This window comes from Rhagoletis zephyria, unplaced genomic scaffold (assembly GCF_001687245.7).
Source record: "Rhagoletis zephyria isolate East Lansing unplaced genomic scaffold, Rhagoletis_zephyria_1.1 Rzeph_scaffold_04946, whole genome shotgun sequence".
NCBI classification, from domain to species: Eukaryota; Metazoa; Arthropoda; class Insecta; order Diptera; family Tephritidae; genus Rhagoletis; species Rhagoletis zephyria.
The window spans coordinates 1-21221 of record NW_016162029.1 but is presented as its reverse complement, the minus strand read 5'-3'; the positions used below and the strand labels follow the sequence as shown (position 1 = coordinate 21221).

General features: G+C 37.5%; 2 protein-coding genes across 3 annotated transcripts in view; one reads left to right on the top strand and one right to left on the bottom strand.

Moving 5' to 3' along the window:
- Window positions 1-13304, bottom strand: part of LOC108371396 (transcription factor grauzone-like) — a 16601-nt gene extending 3297 nt beyond the window's left edge. The window contains exons 1-5 of one of the 2 annotated variants that reach the window (XM_017626944.1): window positions 13078-13304; window positions 12657-13008; window positions 11378-11825; window positions 10578-10775; window positions 10145-10526 (exon numbers count right to left, since the gene is read on the bottom strand). In XM_017626944.1, the coding sequence (XP_017482433.1) occupies window positions 10145-10526; window positions 10578-10775; window positions 11378-11825; window positions 12657-13008; window positions 13078-13209 (1512 nt within the window). In that variant the 5' untranslated portion in view covers window positions 13210-13304. The remainder of the gene's footprint in view (window positions 1-10144; window positions 10527-10577; window positions 10776-11377; window positions 11826-12656; window positions 13009-13077) is intronic. The other variant, XM_017626945.1, reaches the window with a different exon arrangement.
- A 543-nt stretch (window positions 13305-13847) lies between these two features.
- LOC108371395 (transcription factor grauzone-like) lies at window positions 13848-16250 on the top strand. The gene is made up of 6 exons (XM_017626943.1): window positions 13848-14148; window positions 14343-14706; window positions 14764-15166; window positions 15328-15528; window positions 15581-15962; window positions 16031-16250. Exons 1-6 carry the CDS (start codon window positions 14041-14043, stop codon window positions 16220-16222), a joined length of 1650 nt encoding a protein of 549 aa, XP_017482432.1. The 5' UTR covers window positions 13848-14040; the 3' UTR covers window positions 16223-16250.
- The last annotated feature ends 4971 nt before the right edge of the window (window positions 16251-21221 follow it).

Below are 21221 nucleotides of genomic sequence, written 5' to 3'. Positions count from 1 at the left end.
GTGTACATGTTTATTTATAAACGTATGTGTTCCTTTTCTTTCGTACGTGTTTATTGATATATCTCAACTGTAGTGTTTTCGGACGGTACTAGCTCTTACTGCCAATCAAGGTACATTGAACAGGTAGTATCAGTAGAGCAGCTGATTTGATTTATTTTCAAATTATTTGGTCTCGAAAATGTCAAATATTTTTAATTTTTTCTCACAAAAATTCTGAATTGTTAAAATCCATTTGCATGTGAAACCTTTTTCCATACAAAACAAGCGATTGAATAGCAGCTTTTGGAACGTTCGCCCAACTCAGCAGCACGACCGCTGATTACTGGGCCTTGCAAAGGATGGATCAATGCTTCGAGAAGCAAACAAATTTACTAGGAAAGAAAGTTGCATCAATTTTTATTTTTTCCAATTTCAATTTTTTATTTTTTATAATTTTTTGTATTTCACATGGCACGCTTTGATTTAGAAGAAAAAATTCAGAACAGTTTTTGACACTTTCGATACCAGAAGCAACAACAAAATACACGCAAATGTTGTTTTTGCTCTACTGATACTACCTGTTTAATGTGCCTTGCTGCCAATATAGGAGTATTACATATATGGTTCGAGTACTCCTCGGGCAGAGGATTTTTTTTATTTAGTATTTTTTTATTTTTTTTATTAGTTTTATTTTTTTAATAATCTTTAGATTTTAATGTTAAAAAAATAATTTTTTTTTCAATGGATTTGTATATTAAAGCATTTTGGTTTATTTCCTAACGAAATTCTTATTGGACAAATTTCCTCGCTTCATATTCGCGTTTTTTTTTTAATAAAATGGAAAACTATTAACTTTTTCTCCATATTTTTATTTTTGAGACCTGCTCTTAGCCAGCTGACAAATTAGTGACATTTTTTTGAGACTAGAGACGTGAGACAGCGTACTGAATACCAAGTAGTCTCATAATCCAAGTTCACCATCAAAAGTCACTATTAGTGACTAGAGACCGCGTACTGAATGTCAGGGTTAAGGTATTTGGTACTGAAGCACTATTGTGACTACAGTATCGCATACACCGTATACGACTTGGTGAGCGCACACATAATTCAATAATTAAAGGTTCGATAAACTGACAGTTATCTCTCTCGCACCGCTCCCATAGCTCAGATATTATTATTTCTGTTAAAAAAACATTTAGTCAGAGTTTTTCACCTCAAAGATTGTATACAAAGATATATTGTAAGTAACACCATGTTTCCCTCAACTCATGACACTCATACATCAGTCAGTTTGTAAAATTTTTTTATGTACCTAATAAGTATAAGTTCTGATGTACTATAAATCTCATTCATGCTTTGTAATATATGTATAATAAAAATAAGGGGTTTATAATAATAATTCTGTTTACTATTTCCGCAAACTATTAGAACAGTCTGCTTTTATCTTTATCTTTATCAAAGAGGGATGAGTTTACTGTGTATTTCTATATGCGCAGTCTGCGCATGGGCCCGCTTGTTATTTTTAATTGTTCTTGTTATTTTATGGCCTTATAACAATTATATTCAACAAATTTTATTGAGCTTGAGGCTGTTTTTAATGAAAAACTTATTGTGGAAAAGCCACAATAATTTGAAAAAATGGTAGATGTGATAGCTATTTCGGAAATCACCACATTACCTCATCAGACTTCTTTCAGTAGGATTCGAACCGACGATCCCACAGACTCAGCCAGTTGCCTACGCACTGTGCTAAGTTCGTCTTGTGAATTGTTGTTGGTTTTTTCTACTATTTCATTTGTTAAGCCAACTACAATCAAGCGCAGCTAGGTTATGCGCGAAATCAGTACATTAGACTTTTTCATGCTAAAAAAATCAGTACTTTTCAGTACATATTTATTCAAAGCAAAATTATGAATGTAAGTAACAGAAAATAATTTAAAACACCTGAGTTCTTGTTTTTAACAATCTTTTGGTATATAAATAAAATATAGTTCATAAACAATATAAGTGTTATTCATTTTAACATGACTGTACACATCATTATTCACAGGAGCCAATAAATTATTTTATATTTGTGACTTTTTGAATAGCAATAACACTGTACGGCAAAATCAACTTTTTTTCTGGGTATTGGACCAAACCAATTTTTTTAAGAGATTGAGTCATAGGTAAACAAGTAATTTCTCCGTTTTTCGCCTCCGAAATTGAGATATGGGCCTTCGAAGTTCGAAATTGGACCTTTGGTAAAAAATTCTTTTTAATTACTGTATGTAAACTACTAAAAAAAAGTAAAAACATAGCCGTGGTACGCCCTTTTCTCTTATTTCAACCATATATAACTTTTTCTATGTTACAGGTGCTATACAGGGGTCAAAGGTCGGGTCTTCGAAAAATTAAAAACCTTATATTTCAAACCAGTTTGAACTGATTTTTGAAAAATTAATATCGTCGTAAACGTGATTTAACCGCTTTCTTCTGATATGCAATTTGTATACTTCGTATGTATAATATCTGAGAAAAAACATTTAAAAGGAAAAATACCTTTTTTTATAAAAAAAAATATTTTAAACAAAAACGCCATACGGGTTCCCTAGTAGTTCATAAAATATATAAATGTTATTCATTTTAACATGAGTGTACACATCATTGTACACAGGAGCCAATAAATTATTTTATATTTATGACATTTTTGAGTAGCAATAATGAGATTATTCCCATTTTCAGTGTTTAAATAGCCAACGAATTCTATACATTTCATTTTAAAATTACTTTTAATTTGAAGTTCACTTTCAAAAATTTTAATTAGAAGCCGGTTTCTCTCTTTGCGCCAGGAAACAAACTTTATTCTTAAGATCCTCTCATACTGTAAAAAAGTACCACTTTTTAAGGAGTTCATCTATATTTCCTCATGGCTTAAATAATTTTTCAACTACGCAAAAACGGTGAAAGACTAAGAATTCGCTAAAAAGAATATCTTGTCTTGTATGCAAAACTCTTTTACAGAGTCAGTAAATTGAGAAAAAGGAGTTGTAAATTATAGGCAAAAGCTACTCGAATATTGAAATTTATTGTTATTAAACTGAAAGTTATTTTCGAGGTAATTAACAACACTCGACAAAAATTTAAGCCTTCTATAAGCCTTAAATAATTTAAGCTCCATCATATTATCGCAACTGGTACGTAACGACCCTGAGATATGCCCATAAAACGATTGATCTTTTTGTTGTATTAAATTCTTGGGCATATCAAACATTATCTAAAACATGTAAACTATAATTAAATTATATTCTCCTTTCTTTACAGTACAGTTTAAGGAAAATTTTGAAAAATCAGGATTGAAGAAATTAATAAAATCAGTACAAGAGTTGAAAAATCAGTACTGTACTGATAAAATCAGTACGTCTGGCAACCGTAAGCGCATCTGTTCCAGGGCTATTTAAACTTGGTCATGTGGTTGTTGGTTTTTGTTTTATTTTGTTCCAGTGCTATTTAAACTTGATCATGTGGTTGTTGGTTTTGTTGGCTCAATAAAAATTGTTGATAATTGTTATAAGGTCATAAAATAACAAGAACAAATAACTTAAGGCACACCTAAAAGTTAAACATTCTGGTAGAAATATTAACAAAAACCAACAAAACCAACAACCACATGACCAAGTTTAAATAACCCTGGAACAGCTGCGCTTGATTGTAGTTGGCTTAACAAATGAAATAGTGGAAAAAACCAACAATTCGCAAGGCGAACTTAGCACAGTGCGTAGGCAACTGGCTGAGTCAGTGGGATCGTTGGTTCGAATCTTACTGAAAGAAGTCTGATGAGGGACTATGGTGATTTGCGAAATAGCTATCACTTCTACCATTTTTTCACATTACGTTTTTCATTAAAAATGGCCTCAAGCTCAATAAAAATTGTTACATATAATTACTTTTAATTATTAATAAAAGTCAGTTTGTTGAAATTACGATGTATTTGCACTACTTGCAAAAGAAATTGCTGTTATTCTTCGTCTTTCATCAAAGTTCGATTATAATTATGTATCAACGCTACATCTCGTTCAGGTCGTATCATTAACATATTTAATATGTTTAACCGTCTCGAAGACAACCAACTTTAGGGTAATTTTTTAGAGAATTTAATGTTCTTCAAGAACATGCCAAGAACAAAATTTTATCTCAAACGGTTCAATATCTATGATGCTTTCCATTTCCAGACAACCGGTCAGGTACGAGCATGATTTTTAATTTCGCCTAAACTCAAATACATTGTTTGTTGGTCCAAATAATGAGACACGTAGTTTTTCTTTTGGCTCGGAAAAAATGTTCGGCCGAATTAAACGCGATTTTGTTTTTCAGGCAAAAATCGATTATTCGAATTGACAGTGAGAATTTTTTTTTTTTAAATGCCCATAACTTTGTCAAAATTTAATAGATTCCAACCAAGGCGAATTTATATAAGGTGGTGTTTTGTTTTATCAGCTGTGAGTAGCGTTTGATTGTCAAAATTTTGAATTTCGTCAGTGAGTGAGTGAGAACGTGAGAGTGTTTGCATTTTCTGTCGCCCTTTTTCATTCGGGAAGAATAGCTGAAATTTGACAATGACCAGCTAAAAGCAAAAACAAAATACAAGTAATTGTTGTATTTGTTGAATCGATACCACCTTATATGAATTCGCCTTGATATTATTGATTTTCATTATTTAAAATTTTTTATGTAACAATAAACAAAAAGTGCAATTTTTTTTTAAATTTAATTTCTCAAAGTGTATTTTTTTTCTCTCAAACTTTTTTACCGAGAAAGAGACACTTTGAACTACAATCAACCCAAATCTCTAATAGCGAAGATTTTTTTTTCTGAGTTATGATTTTTTATAGAAAATATACGTTTTTGTGGTACATACTACAATATTCTTATATTGTTTAACTAAATGGAACATATGTATGTAATATATCAGCAAAAAGTACAGCCGTGATCACTTTTTGTGTATCAAATAGATATTATAACACACTTTCCACCATACAGTTTCGATTATAAAAAGCGGGAAAATGTGATTTTGTATTTCGAAACTGTATGGTGGAAAGTGTGTTCTAATATCTATTTGATACACAAAAAATAATCACGGCTGTACTTAAAAAAAAATCATACTCGTACCTGACCGGTTGTCCGGAAATGGAAAGCATCCTGTAACATTTTTAAGGAAACCGGCCGCTGTAGTTTAGTGGTAAGCAGTGCGCGCTGCCACTCCGCAGCGCCTGGATTCAAGCCCTGGTCAAAGCAAATAGCAAAAAACATGTAAAGAAGTATACCCGGCGCAGGTATCAGATATCGTCGTTTAAACTTTTCCTGAACTACCATTGCATGATAAGTAGGGATGTTTACCCGATTTCAAACGTTTACGATAATATGCAGAGTTAGACCCAATGATATAATTGAACCTAGTTAGGTACAAATCGATTAAGTGGTTACCGAGGTACACCTTTGTAGCTATAAAGTGGGCGATGTTACGCCCAATTCTGTAATGGATGAGATGTGTAATTTAACTGATTCGAAAGAATTCACAACGAGTGAAAAAAAAAATTATTTTATATGACAATACCCACCAAACAATTTGTGTTGCCGGCAATAAGAAAACGTGTCGCCATCGGAAACAAATTTATTGCCGGTAACATTGCCATCGAATCGATTTCCTATTACCGGTCGCTCTAAAACGTCCGCCGAAGGCAACACGCCTGGGCGAGTCGTTTTCTTATTACCTGAATGAGTCCTTTTCTTATCGCTTCAGGCGATATTTGGAATAATTTTATTCTTTTTAATACTTCATTTATTTTTTTTGTATACCAAATCGCAACTTACAATCGGAAATAATTAATTTTCTCGCTGTAAGGCTTCCTATTTCTTCAATCTTGTCCTTGGGCATAATTTAGATGCTTTTGGCCAATACTATTGACGCCATATTCATAAGATTCGGAATTTTTGAGAACTTTTTCATTCAAAATTGACATGAACGGAGTGATGTTGCCGATTTGTCACCACAGCAATAAATCGGTGAGTCGCCAATTTGTTGCCATTGACGATTGTTGCCTATTTCTCATATTTTGCATGGTGGGTATGAATATCGTTCAGGCAAATACATAAGATCGTTTTCATTATTATACAAGCAAGCTATTTTTGAACAGGTATATAAAAATAACTTCAACAAATTCCTAAAAGTCTAGAGCAGTCTTATTTATTGTTAGGAGATTGTTGTAACTATTAACTTGGAGTAAATTAACGTCCTCATTGAAATATCAGTGCACAGAGTGTAGTAGAAATTGATAAATCGGTTACCGAGATACAAATTTGTGTTCATAAATGGGCGGCGCCCTGCCCATTATCAAAAAATTTATAATATTCTAATTTTAAATATGCTAAGTGGTTATTGCAATCTTCAACAATCCGACATAAGCGAGCAGTGGAACCAAATTTCCCGATCATTAAGTACCGCCGTCGAAGAAGTAGTTGGATTTCAGCGAGCCCGAAACAACAACTGGTACGATGAGGAATGTCAAGAAGCCGCAGAGAAAAAAGACGCCGCCTAAAGGGTCACGCTGCGATCGGGTGTAACGCGAGCCATGGGAACTGAAGAAGGCATCGAGACGTATTTGCCGCAATAAGAGAGAGGCCGAAATACGTCAGTGCTTGAGCTTGAAATGCTAGCCGACAGGAAAAACGCCCGAAAATTTTACCAGAGGTTTAGGTGACTTACGGAAGGTTTCAAGACCAGGGCAAACTCCTGTGAGAGCAACAATGGTGACCTAGTGAACGATGTCCAGAATGCACTTAAATTATGGAGGGAACACTTTTCCACCCTACTGAATGAAATGAGTGGACAAAACGAACCCGAGCCCCCAGTCGATGACGATGAAGTCGATGTTCCACCACCTAACTATGACTAGGTACAAATAACGATAGCGTGCTTGAAAAATAACAAAGCTGCTGGAGCTGACAACCTGCCAGCTGAGCTATTAAAGTACGGTGGCGAAGAGTTGATAAGGTGCATGCATCAACTCTTATGCAGAATATCGTCAGATGAACGCACGCCCGACGACTGTAATATAATACGCCAAATCTTGGAAAAGACCCGAGAGAATAGGATCGACACACACCATCTATTTGTCGATTTCAAAGCCGCTTTCGACAGCACGAAGACAAGTTGTCTTTATGCCGCGATGTCTGAATTTGTTATCACCGCGAAACTAATAGATTTGTAAAATGACGTTGAGCAATACCATCAGCTCCATCAGAATAGGGAAGGACCTCTCCGAGCCGTTTGATACCAAACGAGGTTTCAGACAAGGCGACCCCTCTCGTGTGATTTCTTTAATCTGATATTGGAGAAGATAATAAGAGCCTCAGAACTGAACCGCTCAGGCACAATACTTTAAAAGAGCGTAGAATTGCTGGAGTATGCCGACGACATCGATGGTATCGGTAAAAACAAGGGATACGTATGTTCTGCCTTCTGGGGATTTGATAGAGACAAAGCGAATGGGTCTGGTGGTGAACGAGTACAAAACGAAGTATCTCCTGTCATCACACAAACAGTCAGAGCATACACGTCTTGGCACCCACATTACTGTTGACAGTTACAAGTTTAAAAATGTAGATGACTTCATTTATTTGGGAACCAGCATTAACTCCATTAATATTGTCAGCCTTGAAATCCAACGGAGAATCACTCTTGCCAACAAGTTCTACTTTGGACTGAGTAGGCAATTGAGAAGTAAAGTCCTCTATCGTCGTACAAAGATCACACTCTATAAGTCACTCGTCATGTCTGTGCTGGTGTATGGCGCGGAGGCATGAACAATGAAAACATCTGACGAAGCGGCTTTTGGGGTTTTCGAGAGAAAGATTGTGCAAAAGATTTGCGGACCTTTACGCGTTGGCGATGGCGAGTACCGCAGACGATTTAACGATGAGCTGTATGACCTTTACAATGACATAGACATCCATAGTGCAGCGAATTAAAATTCAGCGGCTTTACTGGCTTGGCCATGTCGTTCAAACGGACAGAAACGCTCCTGCTCTGAAAGTATTCAATGCCGGCCGCGATGCTCATAACAGAGGAACGCCTCCTCTGCGTTGGAAAGACCAGGTGGAGAAGGACTTGGCTACACTCGGCGTTTCCAAATGGCGCCAGTTAGCACAGAAGAGAAATGACTGACGTGCTGTTTTGGTCTCGGCCAAACTCGTAAGTGGGCGGTGCCACGCAGTTTTTGCATTTTTTGAAAATACCGTTATATGGGAACTGGGCGTGGTTACAGTACCAACCTACCTTGGATAAGGGGCAACTTACATACCAAATTTCGTTGATATCTCAATTTTTGGTCGAGTTATCGTGTACACGGACAGACGGATGGACAGACAGACATGGCTTAATCGCCTTCTCTTTTCATTCTGATCAAAATTGTATACATTTGTCCATAACTATCTCGATTCGTTTTGGCTGTTACAAACAACCGTTATGCGAACAAATATATATATTAATATATAATAACATATAAATATATATTAAATACCCTTGTGCAAAAGTACGCTCGGGTATAAATATAGAAAAAAGGTTTTTTCTTAACAGCAGTCGCCCCTCGGCAGGCAATTGCAGTTCGGAGACCGCATAAAAATGAAGGTTGTTGTTGTTATAGCGGCATACAAGTTCCCCAAAGAGTTGACAGTCCTTGGCCAAATATAATTCTGGGTCATTCCGGTTACGTACACCCGACTGTCGTGGGAAAGGTAAAAATGTAGGCCCCTCCCCTTTGTGTGACAACATCAAGGCGCAGGCGACAAATCAGAGGAAGAGCTCGGCCAAACACTAACATATGTGTAATCGCCAATCAATTAATTAAATAGACAATTTCAAATGCCCTCCGACTAGGGACGTTAATTTTTCCGCTTTTTCTGATCCCGGGATTTTCGTGATGCCGTTATCACAATCCCGGGATCCCGGGATAAGTCCCGGGATTTGGATATTCATTACTTTTCAACAAATTAAATCGATAAAATTTCTTCTATATTGTTTGAGAAGCTCTCCTTCCATAAAATAAATAATAAATAAATGGGTCCAAACCCTACTTTTTATTTTAAGTGGGGTTTTTATTTATTCTCTCTGAGGTCAGGATTTATTTATATTTAAAGAATTCAATGCAATGTAGAATAAAAATTTGGACCACATGCAAGAGGAAATTTCTTTAGAATTCAGAAAAATTAAAACTTTTTGGATTCACAAGGACCAGTAGGTAATTTTTTTACGTGATAAAAATAGGACGCAATTCGAGAATTTTATCGAGTTTGTATAAGTCCGTAACTTATATTTTTTTCATAAACAAATATTGCGAAATTTCAATGATAAAATCTTAAAAGGACATTTTCAATACCTACCAGTCCTTCTGCACCAAAAACTTGAATCCGTTTAAATTCTACAGAATTTCCTCTTTAATTTGATCCCATATTCTTCTCTAAGCAAATTTCTCTGAATTGTTTGAATTACTGACGTCAGAGTGAAAATCTAAAAACGGAATTTTACACTATTTGGTCCATGGTTTCGCGAATATATTGATATTTGTGTTTAAAATTTACTATCGCGTGGTGTTATATGTATAATGTGCTAGACATTATAAAAAATATTAATTATTAAATAAAAAAAAGTGATATAGGCAATACTGGTCATGAAAAGAATTTTCTATTATTGCCATCCGTGCAAAATATAAGATCCCGGGATTATTTGCCAAGAATCACGGCATTTTGGGGACCTTCAAAAGGCCGGGATCCCGGGATTCCGGGATCGCAGGATTAACATTCCTGGCATTATTTTCTTCTCAGTAAATAAGTCCTTTTAAGGCCATAAATTCGTTAAGTTAGTTATTTTGGATCACCCTAATACACACATACGTATGCCTATATCTATCGCGTTTACTTTAGGCTGTTATAAACAACCGTTATGCGAACAAAGTTAATAAAACAGTGCGCGGGTATACAAATAATTAGGGAGCTCACAAAATGTTGTATACTGTCGTATAGTTGTGCATCCTAGAGTTTCACAACCATGGTAATAATGTTTAAAAAAATACGACCTACAACAATATGACAGTATAAAACATCCCTTAATATATTACACATTTGAAACTACCTTCAATTTAGTTGGAGTTTTAAATTCTTTTGCACACATTGTACAAGTGAAAACTCTATTTGAGTGATGATAAAGTATATGAGACGAAAGCGAGGTTCTTGATTTTTTCTCAACATTACAGTGAGGACACTTAAATACTACACCAGATGCTTCATCACGATGTGATTTCATATGCTTGCGCAAATTATGATCACTCTTAAGCCATTTATGACATACTGTACACTGCACCTCTGGACGTGGCTCCGTGTTGTGTATGTTGTCCATGTGATATTTTAAATTTGCCGTGGTTCTTAAACGTTTTCCACATATTTCGCAAACAGATTCAAATTCATTTCGATGTACAGCTCTTTCATGCTGAGTTAAAGTCCAGATGTTGGCAAAACTAAAACGTTAACATAAATATGTGGACAATTCAAGAAATAACACAGCTTACGCTTTATCGCACAGTTTGCACACGTGATTTTTAGACATATGACACATCTTTATGTGACTATCTAAAATGTATTGTTTGATAAACTTTTTCGGACAAAGTTTGCAAGCAAATTGAAGATTTTCAGCTGCTGGGTGTAACGAGTGCATATGATTGATGTAATTTTTGCGACTTATCAATTGTTTTTGGCATATTGAACACCTAAGGGATGAATAATAGGCAATTAAACCGGTATACATGCATTAGCGCGGGTCAATTTGTATTTGAGATTTTTTCAGCTATGCGCGTATAGCACAGAAGGATTCTACGGGTAATTCTAAGCGAATTTGGCGAATAAACAAAATAGGTTTCTTAGCATTTTGCTGTAGTGTCGTAAAGAAGAGAAATTTTGTATAAAAACATGCTTTTTGGTATGAATAATCTATTTCTGCACTTATACTATTTTTTAAACTTCCACCAAAGTGCGAACAGTGAAAATTTTCAAATTTTTTTCGAAACCTATTTTCGCAATTGGTCAAACCCCAAATGATTTTACACTCATAGGCTCTTCGGCAAATTTGGTTAGAATTACACGTAGAGTCCTTCTATGCAATACGCGCGTAGTGATATTTTCATATCGCTGGCTGAGTGGTTGATCGATCTATTTCGGCAGCCCATTGTAAAACGCCCTATCTCAGAAAATTTTCTTCAATAAAATTCTGAAATAGGGCGTTCTTCAATCAAATTCTGAGATAGGGATAGGGATAAATCCATCTTCCACTCAGCTATCGATATGCAAATATATTTTTTACATACGTACGTACTTGAAAAAATCTGGATTCTTATGCAGTTGTATGTGATCTACAAATAATGTGCGTTTGAGAAAACGTTGGTCGCAGCAAACCGCATAGCCAGCGCATTTATGTTTTTGGCGAAAATGAGTTTTAAGGTCCTTAAAATCTTTCAACTTCTCCTTACAAATGAAACAATCTAACTCTGTGTTTTTCGCCAAAAATTCATCAGCCTTTTGGATAGCTTTTAATTTTTCACCATAATTGATGGAGTGCTCGGGTTTTTGCGCAATATCTTTGCTTTGAGTTTTCTTTTTATTGGCAGTCCGTTTTCTTCGCTCTGGTTTTTCTTTAATGTCGGTCTTATTTTTCTTTGAAGGGCTATCGATTTTTTTTGGGCGTCCTCTTCTCGCTTTTCCTTTGTTTTCAACCACAACATTTAATTTTTGCGCCTCACATTTATTATCCTTCGAATGAATGTCTAATATTTTATGGTATTTAAATTGAAATAATTAGATGTGGTTATATTATGCGTATACATATCTGTGTTCGTATGGAATAGTAGCTCATGTCGGGAAGCTGGCTTTAGTATAATGCGGCATTCCCTTTATTCTTTGAATATTGTCTTGCTGGTAGCGGAACTACCTCTTGCTCATTTATTTGCAAAGTTCTACAACGGCTCGGCGCCAGTGAGTCATTCGCAATTGTATGCTGCGAATGCCGCATTATAAAGCCAGCCTTTCGACATAAGCTAATATTGCATATGAACACAGATATGTAGGTATATTGATATCCTCTGAAACGTTAAACAAGATCATCGGGTACTCTTTATGAATTTGTACAAAGATTTTGGGTTGCTGTGCCCAAACGCGTGAATCGAATCATAAAACTTTTACACACACTTGTAGACAACAGTTCACGCTTTATTACAAAAATTTAATTTACTAAATCTGTGCACTAATTTTACTATAATGTCGGTTGGAAATATGGTACTTGTTGCAAATTTTTGTTATAAATTTGTATATACATTTTTATATACAAGAAATTTGTATAAAACACCCAGTAACCAAAATAGACATCACTGGGGCGGCAGCCCCAGGTTTACCACACAGAAAGGGAATTCTAGTTACCTCATTCTTTCCAAGGTTACTGGGGCGGTACGCAGATCCACCTCCGCCCCCACCCTTAAATCGTTGTACAAATAGCCAAAGATTTCCCTTGACTNAAGGGGGGGAGCCACGCCCATCCACCTACGCCCCCACCCTTAAATCGTTGTACAAATAGCCAAAGATTTCCCTTGACTTACGCTTACCAAGTGAATCCATTAAAGGAATACTGAAATAATCATCACCCATCGTTGACTCATCCTCTTCGGTTTTAGCAGCCACAAACTCAGTTTGCCCTCCATACACTCCAAATTTTCCAAAAAAAATGTCTATTTCAGGCTCGCATAATCCAGTGTCCACTTTTTCGTGACTTATAGGCATTTCATCATAAGGCTTAGCTTCAACATCCTCGATATCGTGTTTTATTTCAGGCAAGTGCAAATGACTTTTCAGGTTCTTCTGCTTCTCTTCAATACTTAACCAAAATTTGTGAAAAACGTGCAGTTGGTTCCAACATACTGAACATATTACATTTGACACAGTATCATCGTAGCGAATCTAAAATTTTTGATAATCGTTTGCACCACACCATACAGATAAAACTATCAACTTTCGTTTACAAATTACCTCAATTTGGAAATGCTGAGCCACCACTTTTAATACCTCCTTCCGAGCCATTTCACCTGTCTCGGTGTAAATGTTCAAAATATCTTTGGATTCAACTAAGCACAGTCTACAAATCATATTGTTTCCATACATTTTTGCATTTGTTTATTTACCGCTTGCTAGCCAACTAAATTTTTAGTTTATATCTTCCTCTTTTTCCATTGCCCATCCACGATTATATGAAAAACGTAATAGATTAAATCTATTACTGCGTTTATGCGTTGGCGAATTCACGAAATCACACACGTTGTCACAAGCGAAAATGAAGAAAATTGCAGTAAAAAGCCACCACCAAATTGTAAACAACGAAGAAATGTAAATAAACGGCTAATGTCAAAATCGTTCAACTTTTTTCCTTAATGCGATTCTAACGGGCTAGTCTCCTGCCCGCGTGATCTTGTCTTTTTGGTTCATGCTTTAGATGAATGTAAAAAGAAGAAGAAGAAGAAGAAGAAGAAGAAGTGTAAAGTGTAAACTGAGTATAATAGCGCAAATGAAATGTGAAATAAAGTGGCTATACCAGCGATTTGTTTACTCTGTTTTATTAACGAAATATATAAAATAAAAGTGAATAAATGATTTGGTTTGCATAAAATAATAACCGGAAACGTTTTAGTAGTGTTTTAAAAGTGGAAACTGTTGATTTAGTGCATTTTTGACGTGGTAATTGCTCATAGAAAACAACGAAATTTAACAAAAGTTTTTTGTTCATAACTTTTAAATGTTTAATAATATTATCTTTCCCCCCTCCGGATTGTTATTTTACCTTTTTTAGGGGTTGTTACCCCACCCTAGAAAATTACCATAAATTCGTCTTGATTTGAGTACATTCGAATAACCTGCCAATGTAAAAACCAAACAATCCTTGTCATCAACACCTCCAGAGAAGGGATCCAAGGCATAAAAAAGATAAATAAATAAAACATGATTTGCCGACTGTGCTTGGAGGAATCTTATAATACTTTCGAAATCTTTTCCGAGAATGGAGGGACAGAAACTGCTAAAACCATTGCCAAATACTTTCACATCGAGGTAAGCAAAAATATCGCTAGTTTAGAGTGAAATGTCGCTGTCCAGTTTTTCAAATTTTTCAGGAGAGAATCTAATAACGATTCTAAATAGTTCTTGCTTCTTGTATCAAAACAATTTTTCTAGAAAAGGTGGACTTAGCACCTTTTCACTTTTGGCTAGAATATAAGAGAGTTTATTTTTACTGGTTTTTACAGGTCCAACGCAATGATATTATTTCTAAAAAAATTTGCGAAATTTGCTGGCAGCGTATATTCGATTTTCACAGCTTTTGGTTGACTATAGACGAAAAGCAAAAAACACTACAAACGCATTTAGCTGGTACTCAAATAAAACCAGATTTTGATGCCTTTGAAACTGAAGAATTCCCAGGAACTAATTTAAGCTCCCACATCCACTATAAAAGTAGTGAGTTGCGTGAGCCGGAAATCGACATAATTGGCGTGAAAACTAATGTATTCGTAGATGAATTAGAAATTGAAGTAAATCAAATTAAGGATGTAGATATCAAAAAAGATCATGTTTCTATTCCGACTCTATCGCTTACTTCTGACAAAGAAAGTAAGATTTTTCTTGTTCAAATGTATATTTCGCAATAAATAAATATATTACTTCCAGCAAAACAAGCCGTTGGAGTTAAAAACAGTAAAAAGCGTAACCCCAATAAAAAGAACTCTTCAAATGCAACGGGAAGGCATGCAAAAAATCTTAAAAAATCAAAAGTAAGCATCGGACCGAAACACGATAGTAAAGACATTGAAGATCTAGATTCAAAAGCAAAAGCGAACACATCACAAGACTCACAACTATCAATGCGGGAAGTGGATGAATTTATAGCAGCAAACACACAATTGACCTGTTGCCTTTGTTCGGCACCACTTAAGAATTTCACTGAATTAAAGAAACATTTTCGGGTGGATCATCATTGTAACGGATATGTTACTTGCTGCAATAATCGTTATCTCAGACGAACATTGTATGTCGACCATCTCAAATTGCATATGGATCCAGATTTCTTCAAGTAAGAACACTGATTTTAAAATACAATTTTAAACATAATAGTTAACTTAAAATACCCAACTAATTTTCGTATATTAACGCCTACAGTGCACATTAATTTTAATCCCTATTCATTTTATATATTACAATTTCTTATTAAATTTCTCTTTAATGTAAGTATAGATGTGCAATATGTAATAAACAACTTAAAAGCCGGAATAATTATAAAAATCATATGAACACAAGGCATCCGGATGAAGAAAAATTGCTTTATCAATGTAAATCGTGTCCACGCAAATTCGCTAAACGATATATATTGGATTATCACCTGAAGTATAACCATCAACCAGAACGTAATCATATCTGCAAAACTTGCAACAAGGGGTAAAATATCTTAGAGACAAGCTGTCATTTTTATAATTTTTTTTTGTTTAAGGTTTATAAATTCTTCAGTTTTAAAACAACACGAAAGGACCGTCCATTTGAATGCTTCTAACTCTGTATGTGAAGTGTGCGGAAAGTGTCTAAAAACACAACAAAATCTGCTTACGCATATGGAAGATATGCACAGTAGGGAACCTCGTCCAGAAGTGCAATGCAAAATTTGTCAAAAGTGGCTAAAAAACATACGTTGCCTTAATAAACACATGATTGGACATCGCGACCAAACATCTGGACAACCATTTAAGTGTACACATTGTGGAGCAGAAAAGAGTACCAGGCATGCTCTTACCTCCCATATACGGTATCATCACTCAGGCAGAACTTTTACATGTACAATGTGTAGCAAAGAATTTAAAAGTCCACGCGCTTTGAAGGTAAATTCAAATGTAAAATTGTTTGGAAAGATTCGAGTTAAATATCTATTTATTTACTATATCTGTAGGAACATGAGAGTACGCACACCGGTACGTATTTGTATACCTGTCCATTTTGTCCCAAGACGTTCAGATCGCATGGTAACATGCACAATCATAGGGTGAGTCATTCGGATAAATATGTTCCTAGCCATTCACAACCAAACGAGGCCACTAAAAGGTTCCTTAATACATTACCAGAAAATGGAAAGCACATTTAAAAAATAATAATAATAATAAAAAATTGTATGTTTAGTTTTCTATTTTTAGGATAGCGGTATTTCGATTTAACTGTCTGGGACCTAAAATTTAAGCATTTGAATTATAGGGAATCAAACAAAAGCTAAACCTTAAATAACTGATCTCGAATGGTAGCCATGAAAACTCCCTCTGCTGCTTTTCCTTTGACATATGTCAACCTGAAAACAGTCAATGTCGTGATAGTTGTTTTCTCCGCGCTTTCAGTCGTTCTACTTGTTTCTTCGGTTGTTGTTGTTGTTGTAGCGGCTACTAATCCCCATTCGGGGCGGTTCATCCATCAACGTTGTCGTCAATTTCAGCTAGGGCGAGGCCCAGGAAGTGTGCGACTTCCACAGGGGCTGTCCATAGGGACAGGGGCGTTAGCTGAGTGGGGTTCTCAGGGCATGTGAAGAGGTGCCGGGAGTCATGTGGCGACTCTCCACATGCCGGGTATTGGTTGGGCACATCCTCGTTGATTCTACTCAAGTAAGAGTTGAGCCTGCTGCAATAGCCAGAGCGAAGTTGGGCTATTGTAGTGCGGGTCTCCCGAGGTAGACGAAGTTCTGTCCCGTCCACGTCCGGTGGTTGTGTGCCTAGAACGGCAGTCACAGGAGTTTACATAACTTGAGACTGATTCCCTGTGAATGCCGTTCAGGGCCTGTCGGTAGGTTGACGGGTCCAGAGGTTGTTTGATAAATCTCTGGACTTCGTCCGTCAGTTCGTAAAGATGCCTCGTGACGTGCCATGGCGAGGGCTCTTCCGCGAGCAGCTGCCCGCTGGGATGGTGACGTCTGTGGCTCCCAGCAAGGAACTGCTTGCAGAGCATTATATTATGCTCCTTTACTGGGAACATCTGGGCCTCGTCATGTAGGTGGTGTTGGGGCGTCATCAGGAGGAATCCTGTCGCTGTTCGTAATGCCGTGTTTTGGCAGGTCTGTAGCTCCGTCCACTGCGTCCTGCTAGTCCCCGGCGATCATACGGGCGCTGCATAGTTTAGAACCAGCCGGCCAATTGCCTTGTATGTTGCCAACAACGTTTCTTTATCTTTGCCCCAAGTGCTGCCGGCCAGCGACTTGAGGACATTGTTGCGGCTCTGTACTTTGTTGACAATTGCGGTTGTATGCGCCGAGAAGGAGAGCAGACTGTCGAAGGTAACTCCGAGGATTTTCGAGTTATTCACCGTCGGTATTGTTACGCCATCGACGTGAATTCCCAGTTGCAGTCTGACCTCCTTCGTCCAGGTGGTGAAAAGGGTTGCCGAGGATTTCGCAGGGGATAGGGCAAGGCTCCTTGCAGTGAAGAAGCGAGAAAGTTCGGCGAGGTAACCGTTTATTTTCGAGCACAAATCATCAATTCCATTCCCAGATGCCATGATCGAACAATCGTCAGCATAGGAGACTATATTAACACCCTCTGGTGGCTGAGGAAGCTTTGTGATGTAATAATTAAACAGTAGCGGGGACAGGACACCACCCTGCGGTACCCCCTGTTTAATTTTACATGGCTTGCTAGTTTTGTCTCTGAAAATTACTGACGAGTGTCGACCACCCAGGTAATTCACCGACCACCGTTTGAGTCCCTGTGGGAGTGAGGAGGCCTCTATATCTTCTAGTAGCGTTGAATGACTGACAGTGTCGAACGCCTTGGACAGGTCCAACGTTACTAGAATAGTTCTCTCACAGGGGCGGTTTCGGTTTAGGCCACGAGTTATCGGAGTGTTTATGACGTTAAGTGCTGTTGTTGTGCTATGCACTTTACTGAACCCTTGTTGATGCTTCGCTGGGGTCAGGTGGTTCATAAAATACGGGAGCAGCAGGGCCTCGAGTCTCTTCGCTACCGGGGAAAGGAGGGTTATCGGGTTTGAGCAGTGGGACCACTCTCCCCATTTTCCAGATGTCTGGAATGACGAGAGTGAAAATAGATAGGTTGAGGACCTCCGTTAGGTACGCTACTCCCGCAGGACCCAAATTTTTCAGCATCAACATGTACATTCCGTCGGGTCCAATGGCTTTGGAGGCTTTCGCCTTCCCGATGGCTACCCTTACCTCACTGCTGGTGAAAACAAGAGGCGCACTGGATTTTGGTATTTTGTGCAGCCTTCTGGTCCCTCGACGTTTGGCTTTATCCACCGGAGAATGCAGAATGAACTGCCGGCTAAAATAGCTCGCGCATCTCTCCGGGTCCGACGAAGCGTGGTCACCAAAGTTTATCTCGACTCTGTCGTCACGCTTCGTCGGGTTGGACAACGACCTCACGGTTGACCAAAGCTTGCTTACACCAGAGGCGAAGTTGCAGGACTTCAAATGCTCTTCCCATATCTTCCGCTTATGTTCGCTCACAAGTTGCCGAATCTCCGAATTGAGATCCCTGCCAGCCGCTTCAGCAGGAAAGTTCAGACGTGGATCCTTAATACATCCTGCTGGGTTGAAGCGAGCTGCAGCAGCGGTGACAACCCTGCGGAACTTACGTCCACTTACATGAACGTCGGTTGGTATGGGTAGTGCAGTGAAAGCGCCCTCAGTAACATTCATGAAGCCTTGGTGGGTGCGTCGTCGTTCATTGTGCAGAATGTCAAATCGTCTATCTGTTCAGCCAGATGTATTCCCCTACAATCATTTGACAGGCTTGCGTGCCAAAGATCGTGGTGCGCGTTAAAGTCACCAACTACCATACGATTTTCACCTCTGAGTAGCGCACCTATTTCAGGGTGATATCCTGCCGGGCAGCTGGTGACAGGGGGTATGTATACGTTAAATATTTCGAGCTCAACATCGCCTGACCGGATAGCAATACCCTGACATTCTAGGATGGTATCCCTGCGGTCGATGTCTGCTTCGTCCTGAGTATGCCCTAAAGTGGCACCAGCCGAGGCAAGAGTTGAGTATTGTGTTTGTTTGTGTGTCTATTGTTGTGTTGTGTTGGGGTGTGGGTGTGTTGATTGTGTGCTGCCCAGGCGGGTGGAGGTTTTCCGTGGAGGCGGTCCGGTTCGCACAGCATGGGGCCACGAACGACGTGGTCCATTGGCGGTGCGTACGTAGGCCCGAGCAGTTACGGAGGTGACTCCACCCGTCACAGGCATTGCACCTAACCGAGGTGGAGTTTGTATGCAGTCGTCTCTGGCATACGCAGCAGGTGTAGATTTCTGGCCCTGGGTTTGACTCTATACCAGCCCTGAGCAGAAGGGTACGGAGAAGATGTAGCCCTAGAATCGAGCAACCTAAACGGGGTTAGATCGCCGAAACAACAGCCCTTGGTCGGGTAAAACCCGAGTCATTCCGGTACATAGAACCGGCTGTCGTGGGTATGTTGTTTCTTCGGTAATTGTGTTTAGTGAAAACCTATTTCAAGAAAAAACCTTATAACCATGAAAAAAGAAGGCCAATAAAAACCTTATAAACATGAAAAAAGAAGACTAAATATTAGTAAATTGCTTTTATAACGGACTTCTATGAGAAAACGTAAAATCGGTCTATCTTGATATTTTTGTTGAATAATATTTTTAAATATTGGTATTTTTGTTTACTTGTAAAGGTTTGTCAAAGTTTGGTTCCTTGAAATATATCGTCGTTTAAAGTACTAAACCGCGTATCGTCATTCTGCAAAACCGCGTAACTGGCATTAGCTACCAAAAATTGGATTTGCTCACACAAGCTCTTGGCCCAATCCTTATCCATTCGTCCTGAATTATACTAGCTAAAAATGCGATTGCATTATAAAAAAGAGGACCATTTTGAAATATGAGTGTTTTTACTCTCTAGAAGATAATTTACATAATTCACATACACGGTTTGCATTTGGTTGATACGCGGTTTTATACTTTAAACGACGATATGTAACTACAGTTATTTTTGAGCAATTAAAGCAAAAATGTGCTCCATTTTTATTTTCGATTGGCTAAACACGATGAGTCGTAAAATTGTAATTTTCGATTTTATTTACAAAAATGTTCAATGCATAGTTGTAAGGAGAGCCGCATTGTTAACAGGTGTAACGTAGCTTCGCCTACGCTACAATAACATACTCGACATAACCCCATGATTCAATAATACAAGGTTCGATAAACTGACAGTTGTCTCTCGCACGGCTCCCTTAGCAGTGGCACCGTGTTGCTTCTTTGCAAATTTACATGGAAACAGTGCAGCTTTGGTGTGAAATAGAAGTAAAAGTTTTTGTGCAATATGTTTATTTGTATATGCATATGAAGCATATTTAACTGATGTAAACATAAACTGTTTTTAAATTGGATGTTTACATCAAACTCATAGTAGTCTTATTTTAATTTTGAGTAATTTTGCAGTTTTTATACAGNGAAGTAAAAGTTTTTGTGCAATATGTTTATTTGTATATGCATATGAAGCATATTTAACTGATGTAAACATAAACTGTTTTTAAATTGGATGTTTACATCAAACTCATAGTAGTCTTATTTTAATTTTGAGTAATTTTGCAGTTTTTATACAGCTAAATAGCTCATAAATTACGCAATTCACGTAGATATATCAATACTACGTTCAACATTTCGTTTAAAATGCCAGATTTCCTGGAAATACATTAGAATTTACAAAAGGAATTTTAGTACTAATTGCCTACTTTGCGTACTTTTCTACTACCATTTTCGCACCGAGAGATTTCATTCTTCCCCTTTCTCCGTCCTTCGCAAATGCAAGCTTTTGTAAGGGGTGTCAAACCGCAGCTGTCAATAATTATCTAACCTTGTATATAGTCTGTTCCAATTGCAGTCCGGTTTACAGGATTTAGTCAGAAGTTACAGGAAGTCGTTCCTATTCCTATTGATTTAGTCCGGAGTTTTTTTTCCTGTAAGTTCATGAAAAGTGTCAAACGATCAGCTGATTCGCATGTGCAAACAAAAGGTGCGTTCGTTTAAAATCTCCAACAGAAACCAACCAACTGCCAAATTCCGGCGANTGTTTGTTTAAAATCTCCAACAGAAACCAACCAACTGCCAAATTCCGGCGAAAT

Bases quoted from the DNA above. Each gene is read 5' to 3' on its own strand.
- LOC108371395 (XM_017626943.1), top strand. From the start codon at position 14,041: ATGATTTGCCGACTGTGCTTGGAGGAATCTTATAATACTTTCGAAATC. The intron at 14,149-14,342 runs GTAAGCAAAAAT...TGGTTTTTACAG, and splicing joins CCAAATACTTTCACATCGAG to GTCCAACGCAATGATATTAT. The intron at 15,529-15,580 runs GTAAAATATCTT...TTTTTGTTTAAG, and splicing joins TGCAAAACTTGCAACAAGGG to GTTTATAAATTCTTCAGTTT.